This window comes from Antedon bifida, chromosome 9 (assembly GCF_963402885.1).
Source record: "Antedon bifida chromosome 9, ecAntBifi1.1, whole genome shotgun sequence".
NCBI classification, from domain to species: domain Eukaryota; kingdom Metazoa; phylum Echinodermata; class Crinoidea; order Comatulida; family Antedonidae; genus Antedon; species Antedon bifida.
The window spans coordinates 9,216,370-9,225,319 of NC_136234.1; the positions used below are offsets into that span (position 1 = coordinate 9,216,370).

The window sequence follows — 8,950 nt, forward strand, 5'->3', positions numbered from 1 at the left end:
AAGATCTTACCTAATTCTCGCATGATTAAAATAAAGATCATAAACTAATTACAGTAGACAAATCCGGCTCCAACTATTTTAGAAATAGCGACTGACTAACCCCTCCCCTACCGCTCCATCTCACCTCCATGTTACTACCCGTACTAATAATTGATAGGTCTGTAGGGATGTTTAAAAAAAACGGTGTTTCTATTGGTGGAAGTTTTGGAGTTGGAACTTGGCCTATTTCAATTAAGCCTGGCCCTTTTGAATTGTATTCAAACAAAAGACTTAAAAATCTAGATGGCAGGTGCTGAACCCACTCGGTTACCCCAGCTGACTATACATGGTAGCACACTAACAATAGCCTTATTGTAAACAAACGCCACGCGACTCTGACAAAAGGTGTAATAATACTAATATGTTACCCTTTTTCGGCGAGAGAGTATGGCATCTTTTTTTTAAAATACAAATTTTACAATGTTAGATGTTATTGGGTGGCTTGCCATTCCTTAACTTTCGATCAATATATGGAGTGAAACACATTTCACGAGATAATTAATCTCTGTTTGCGGAAATGGTTGGTAGATATTACGACAATGCTTTGTTCCCTCAACCAGGGCACGCGACTCCTTTTCGTATGCTAATGAGCATGCCACTATATAACACAAGTCACCGACTGAAATCGGCAGACTTGCTTAGAGAAAAACAACACACGTTACTACTTTAAAGTTGAAATATAATCTAGTCAATATCGTTACTTGTAAAACAACTTGCCTCTGGAATATTTCTTGGATTTATATGTTTTGTTTCTATTACTAGGAAGTTTGATGAAGTGTTGGTTTTGTTGTCCGCCCTCTCGAGTCCGGTCTTAAGCTCCGCCCCCAAATGTGCGTTGCGTATAAGGCCGGCTATTCTGTAAAATATCAAACATTCAATTTATAGATCTGTTGGAAATATACCAAGTAGACGTTACGCACATTTGGTGTAACATTACGCCTGTACGGCGTTGTTTCATCACCATGGCTTGCGTTCGTCTATCGTGCAGTTTTACGTTAATTACTGCTATTCAATTTTTATTAAATTTATCAAAGGTACGTATACTTTCTTTCAATTGAATACATCCGTTATATGTTCTTATTTATATATTCAATCGTCACTTTTAATCTCGTAACTATTATTATTACTGTTAATGTCATTTTTTTAATTTATGAAATTGTATTTCAGGTGTCTTCGAATAGTTATTTCGAGATTAAACTAAATTCATTCTCAAACGATGCAAAAGTGGACAATATTGGACAGTGTTGTACGGGAAATTCTGATTATACCAATCATTGTAATTCATCAGTTTGCAGGACTTTTTTTCAAATATGCCTCACAAATTTCCAAGTGGACATACCTATGTCACCAGAATGTACATTTGGACGTCAAGTTACGCCTGTAATCGGGGAAAATACTTTTAACGATTCATTTCAAAATGAATTTGTGAATCCTATCCGAATACCGATGGAATTTGTGTGGCCGGTAAGTGCAAATTTACGCTTTCTTAAAAACATTTTCGATGTTTTATAAATTATAGTTCGTAGTTTCAACTGTTTGTGAATTGTATGCTTCTTTCAAATACGGTACTTATTTTATGTTCACTTTATTTAGGGTGACTTTTTGTTGATAATAGAGGCAATGCATGATGTCAGTGGGGTGCACGTTGAAGAAGGTAAATATGTTTTCCTTTAAATATTTCAGTAATGCTTAAACAATATTGATTTGATCGTTATAAGAAACGCATGGTCGATAGTCGTTGTTACCAGCCCAGTAGCTTGTACTGTACCCTCAACGTGTTATTCTTCTTAAAAGAATAGAATCTATTATGTGTGATTGATGCCATTGTGTTAAAATGTCTTTTGTTCGATTCAATAGTCCAGCTGCTAAGGACTTGTGTTTACCTAGTCCATTCATGATCTAGGACTCTCAATTCAACATATTGATTGCCCATCTTGTCGCGTGTCCTCCACCAGCAAAATAAGATAAGCACCTTCAGTGTTTTAGTCGCCCGCTTATGTAATCTTATCAAACATTAGCAACCGGCAATTTAACTTTCTGTATTACATTACTATTATTTCACTTCACATTTAATTAATGTTATGTTTTGTTGGTTAGTTACTGAATGAACGCCGAAGGTAGCACCAGCTGGTCTGGGTTTTTTAATGCTTCGGGCGATTGTCGATCGTTTTTCAATGCATTTTGTATTGTTTAATAAGCAACACCATTGGATGAATACAGTAAACCTACTGAGAATCCATTGACAGTAGTTTATTTAGAACAATTTTATGACTGTTATTATTTTGTATATAAGGCATATAATTATTTGTTAATTTCTCAAAGGTTCCGAACGAAAATTGTTGACACGTTTAGCAATGACCGATGCTATTGACGCATCGAAGACATGGACCAACTCAACGCACATGGATCAAAATCATACGTTGCACTTCTCTTACCGCGTAGTTTGCAATAATAACAGATATGGACCTCAATGTGCAACGGAATGTACACCAAGGGACAATTACTTTTCTCATTACACGTGTGATTCGGAGGGTAATAAAGTATGTCTTGACGGATGGACTGGCCCAAACTGTATCACTCGTAAGTTCTCATTTGTTCAGTTACATTTGTAGGCCTACTTCTTATTTTTCTTTTACTTCCGTCGTTTGCTTAAACCCCATCCCAATCCCAATGTAACGAAATATAATAATTACATTTTTTGGTCATTTTATAGCTGTATGTGATGAATGTGTACATGGTTACTGTACTGCACCAAACCAGTGTGAGTGTCAAGCTGGCTGGAAAGGTGAACAATGTGACGAGTGTATCACACACCCCAGTTGCGACAATGGTTTCTGTTACACCGCGTTTCAATGTATTTGCAAGACCGGCTGGAGGGGTGTCTTCTGTAATTTTGGTAAATATCTTATTTTAGTTTTGTAATTATCTGTAATAAAATAAAATAAATTAGACGATTGTCACTTTACTAAACTTTTTTATTCTACTTTTAGATGCAACATTTTGCACAGAGAATAACCCATGTAGACATGGTGGAATATGTGAGCACACTGATAATGGCAGTGGCTACCAGTGCAACTGTCCAACAGGTACAACTGGTTCACATTGTGAGATCTTAGAAGCAGATAACAGCTGCCAATGTGAAAATGGAGCTACATGTAGAGTAAGTCAACTTGCTAATTATTTTCATTTAAACATGGCATGTTGCCATATATTTTAGATCAAAATAGTTATCTAAATTCTTTTAAGCAAAAATAATTAAAGGAATTGCGAAATGTAATCTGTTAAAAAGTATCGTTTTAAATGGTCTATTCATTGTGTTCAATTGTAAAGCATTCATTTAAAAAGCATGCATACAAGTGAAAGGTTATATAAATAACTTTGTATATTTAGATATTCCATAAATATTAAATTCTGTTCAGTTGTATTGTTTTCATTAAATGATTTGAAATGGAATGTGATATTTTAAATCATGGATGAATTATGAAATACACTTGTATCCCTATCTTATTTAATTAAATTTGTCTTTCAGTTTGTTGACGATGGTGTTCAAGTGTGTGATTGTCCTACTGGATATTTTGGTTCCATGTGTGAAAACTATGACAATTGTCAGTCCATTGATGCACTGTGTCAAAACGGTAAGTTTAATTGATTTTCAATAACTTTTTATATGTTAATTGTATATTTTGTGTTCATTAGACTGTAAAATCAACTTTATATAATGTATATTTTTGGTTTGAATTTTCAGGAGGTACATGTTTAAATGGTGAAGATACATATTTATGTGCTTGTCCAGATGGTTTTATTGGAAATAATTGTGAAACAAACATCTGTTTAGATAACCCTTGTTTGAATGGAGGTACATGCATGGGATTGGAAGACAGTATGCGATGTGATTGCCCAACTGGATATAGTGGAATACATTGCCAAATACTTGAAAATATGTGTTTATTACAACCTTGTGCTAATGGTGGAATTTGTTTTATTCTTGAAAATGATTATCGTTGTAACTGCCCTGAAGGATTTGAAGGAAAAGATTGCAGTGTGAACATAAATGAATGTGCCAGCAACCCTTGCAAAAATGGAGCTACATGCAAAGATCTTGTTAATAACTTTGAATGTATTTGCACACAAGAATGGGAGGGAGAACTATGTGATCATGTGTCTGACATTATATCTACTACATTAGAGAATGATCAGCCTACACAGGAATCAATTCATGTTACACATACAAAAGTGTTGCAAACGAAGAAACCAGTTTCTAATGACAACTTACAGCTGTATAATCAAAATGGATCTACGGATACAGAACTTAAGCAGATTTTAATATACTGTTTCTGTGGACTACTTATTGTGTTGATAATTATTCTTCTCTGCATTATTGTATATAGAAAAAAACAAATTAATACTGATGACGTTGAAAAAGGACCTTGTGATAGTGAACCAAATAATAAAAAAGTTTACACAGACAATTTTACACAACAGAAAAAAGTATTACCATTATCAAGCATTAGTATTAAAGTTTGCAATGAAGAAAGTGACAGTTATAGTAAAGGAACAAGCAAACAATTTTCCAATTTTGAAGACTATAAAAAGGATATTTATTCACAAGTTTTAAAAGAAAATTCTGATTCTTTATCTGAAAAAATCTCTAAACATTCATACAAAAAAAAAATTCCAGAGCGAAGGAAACATACTGATATTTGCCAAGTTGAAAGCTATTCACCAGTGCTAATAAAGTAAGTAAACTTTTATTTTGTTTATTTTATTATAATATAATGTTTGTGAACAATAAATTCATAATTGCACATAATACCTTGCTTTTGCATACTAGTAAATCATACTAATTTTTTTTTAGGTCAGATGTACAAGGAAAGCAAGGGAAACAATCAAATATTAGTGAAAACTCAACACTAAGGAAAGCGCAATGTTCAAAGGCAGATTGTTTAGCTACACAGGTAGGTAAAGTTTAATTTATAATTTTACAAATTTTAAGTTATGGTATAATACAATGTAACTAGATCTTTTCAATTATTGTCTGTGACAACTGCTAACTTATATAGAAAACTATAATTCAAACGCCCTAAAAATTTTATAACATTATTTTAAAACAAGGAATACTTTACTTTGAGCAATTAGCCTTACTATGTTTGAACATGATTTAACAATAGATGGAGGCAGCTGGTAGGTAATTACCTGCATAATACAGTATATCACACTGTTCTTAAAAGCAATTACATAAGGTTCAGTGCTTTAACTAATTGATCACATCAATAATATATCGGAATTGTACCTATACACAATATGCTTAAATTTCTAATTACACTCATACAATTGGTAAAAATTGTGACTTAACAGCTGTTAAAATGTGTACAGAATTATACTGTATTCTTGCATTCTACTTATTCTATGTTTTATTATATTTTAATAGGTTTAACAGGCTTTGGTTCTACTAAAGATAATGGTGCCTTGTTGCTGAGTCCGTTCCATTTTAATCGCAACTTTTCCATCTGTGGCTGATCGAAAAAAAAAGGAAATTATTAACTTAAGGCAAGATAACTGCTGAGGATTTATTTTTATTGCAATTTGTCACTTCTATTTATTATTAAATGTTATGTAATGAATTTGTATAAATATATCAAATTTGCTTGAAATAATTTATATATTTTTGTGATTTAAAAAATGCTAATTAAGCAGTATAAAAATAATTTTAAAAAAATGTAGGCGTTTTGTTTTACCATGGAGAAAATATTTAACATTACCTTTTTCCATGGTTCTACATAATTAATGGACCAAAGTATATATTTGAATTTCCAATTGAAAACAATGTTATTTAACTATTTATAACTTGATAAATACAGTATATGTTAATGGTGAGAGAAGGAGTGAGAGGGAAGGAGTGAGGACATTTAAAGAAAAAGTTAAAGCCTATTTTTCTTATAGAAATTATTGCAGATGAGCAAAAAAAACTTCATCAAAGAAAAATAAATTAAATTTATAAGATGAACCATTTTTGTATATGCTCTTTATTTATAGAAAATTCATGTGCATTTTGTATATACACTAAGAAAGAATAAATATGTGCAAGAAATATTTTTGCAAAATTTCAAACATATATTATTAATAAGCGTCTGTTTTTGTTGGTATAACATAACTGCGTACCCAAAACCCTTTGTGTGTTGGTTAATTGTAACTGCAATTTTAACTTGCGATCGTTTGCATTTTTTAGAACTAGCAAGGTTTGCTAGTGGATAAAATGGTAAATGGTAGCTTATGAGAGTTGGTCATTAATAGAGGTGGTCCCTTGCGAGATGGCCACTTGTTACGGTCACTTACTGGAGGTGAATAGACTGATAGCTAAGTAAAGAGATGCATTTGCATATACAGTATAACATTTTCTACATTTGCTGGCGATAGTACTAACTAAATTAGCTGTGAGGCAATTTCCGTTACTACATTAGCTGTTGACCATTCTACATTAGCTGGTGTTGATTTTTTATTTACTACATAAGCTGTTGGTGTTTCTACATTAACGGTTGTTTCGAAATTAGCTGGCGTTTTCTACATTAGCGGTTGTAACAAGCAGTTATTTTCCAATAAACTGCAGAACCGGTGCACATATATTTTGAATACCCAAAATGTCAGAAAGGCCAATAACAATAATAACAGTGATTTATAATAAATAATGGAAAAGTTGCCAAATGGATAATATTGCTGTGTATGTTAAAGATGTATTGTCCCTTTGACTAATTCCAAAAAAAATGTTAAAAAAAGATTTTAAAAAAAAGTGGGTCATTTTGAAGTATCATAATAGTTCATAAAATTAGTAGAAAAAAAATCATTTAACTGAAATACAGACGCTTTTTTGTTTAAAAAATTACTTTGACTCCCAGTCAAAGTTTTCGATCAAAACATATCTCATAATGCAACGCACTTGTTTGGCTATTCTGTATGCATAATCATAAAACTTCCTTGCGATCTGTGTTAAAACACCTTTTCAACTGTGACGAGTTGTAAACAATCCTAATTAGCATCACGCATAATGCATACTCCTGGTTTGAAATCTTTGTTTACTTTCGCTCACAAAGATTTTCCAGATGAAATGAACTCAAAAGTGAATAACTTTAATATAACTTTGATATGGTCAATTTAAATTTAGAATATTTTGCCCTTCATTTTTTGTGTTTCAAGGGACAATACATCTTTAAAGTCTGAATCTGGCTTTCACCATCTTTACAAAACAAAATACAAATGTTAGATATTACCAGTTTATTAATCACACATTTTTAACACTCTTTTACAATTATTTCTTGTTACAATAATTACAATTAAATAATTAAGTGGTAAATCAATTTAACAAAAATTGGAATGATGAGAAGTCCAGTGGTGTGAAATATTTGGCATTGTATGTCCTTGTTTGGAATATTGATTGTAATTGATAGAATGCTAAGACTTCATTTCATTCATTCATTTTCTCACCATTTCACATTGTAGCACTGTAGTAGTTTCTAATTGATAGTAACTAGATGGTACGCTCGATTCGCTCGCGTACCATCTAGGTCGTGCCCATAGATGGTTCTCGAATTACACAGTAATATCAGCCTAAAAAACTGGCAAATTTAAATGTACGTACCACAGGACTATAATACATGTCGTTTGCAGGAACGAATAAATAGACACAGTGATTTACTTGACTTAAATTTAAACAAACCCAATTTGTGTTTTGTATGTAACATTAGGGTTGAGGGATGGTGAAGAGGATTGGTAGAAAGAGGAATCATTTTTAAATATATTCTTTATCCATAACGTTAATATGTTTTTATGTTTTATAAATAAATCAGGCAAAGAACATTAATTCTAAACCGCCCGGTGATATACTGAAATTTAATTAATTAATTTGAAACGATAAAGATGAGGAAATCTGTGAGAATGAGAAAAAGTTGCCCCAACTGAGACTCGAACTCGGACCGCCTGCTTGATATGCAGATGTCCTAACCATTAGACCACTGGGGCTTTCATGGTATTGTTCAAACTCGATTGGATAGCGACTCTTTAACATTCTCGGCGTGGTACGGCGGAACAGCACTAGTCCTCAGTTGTACGCACGCGCACCAGAGATCAAATTGATACGCCCTCATCTTTCAGTATTTTTATTCACGAGGCGGGATCTCCGAAGAGATACTTTTATATATAAACAAATCAGGCAAAGAACATTAATTCTAAACCGCTTGGTGATATACTGAAATTTAATTAATTAATTTGAAACGATAAAGATGAGGAAATCTGTGAGAATGAGAAAAAGTAGCCCCAACCGAGACTCGAACTCGGACCGCCTGCTTGATATGCAGATTTCCTAACCATTAGACCACTGTCCTAACCATTATATTGTTTTATAAATAATATACCAATATAACATATACCAGTAATAACACAGTAAAACATTTGCAATTTAATACTTTGTTGAAACTGTCACTGTCATAGTCGATTGAAATAGTAAAGTACATATAACGATACACCACTACGACGTTTATATTTTTTGTAATTATTAATACAATTAACGTTGAGAAGCAGCTGTCAGTAATAAAGTTTATTTGTATATTTATCAGTAACAGTATCCAAAAAATGGTTTATGTATTTATTGACAAAGGTTTTAAGTTTATCCACAAGGGCCCATATTATTGTGTGCGGGTATTTTTCAGCATCAACATCCATTATACAGTGTACACCACGATCGGAAAACGCCCCTATTTGGGGCAAATCGTCACAGAAAAAAATTCAATTTTATATGGGGCTAGAAATTAATAGATATTGAAAATATCAGAAACAAGCAGACACCGGAGATTCTGTATTGAAATCTTTCAGCACAGCATATTTAATTTCAAAATCATTTAAACACTTTTTATTTTGAATCTGT

General features: G+C 32.5%; 1 protein-coding gene across 1 annotated transcript; it reads left to right on the plus strand.

Moving 5' to 3' along the window:
- The first annotated feature begins 683 nt into the window (after positions 1–683).
- LOC144851918 (uncharacterized) lies at positions 684–6,087 on the plus strand. The gene is made up of 10 exons (XM_078709579.1): positions 684–1,073; positions 1,207–1,503; positions 1,633–1,693; positions 2,362–2,619; positions 2,753–2,935; positions 3,030–3,199; positions 3,569–3,674; positions 3,785–4,775; positions 4,895–4,994; positions 5,468–6,087. The coding sequence occupies exons 1-10, from the start codon at positions 1,002–1,004 to the stop codon at positions 5,471–5,473; spliced, it is 2,244 nt and encodes a 747-aa protein (XP_078565705.1). The 5' UTR covers positions 684–1,001; the 3' UTR covers positions 5,474–6,087.
- Positions 6,088–8,950: the final 2,863 nt, after the last annotated feature.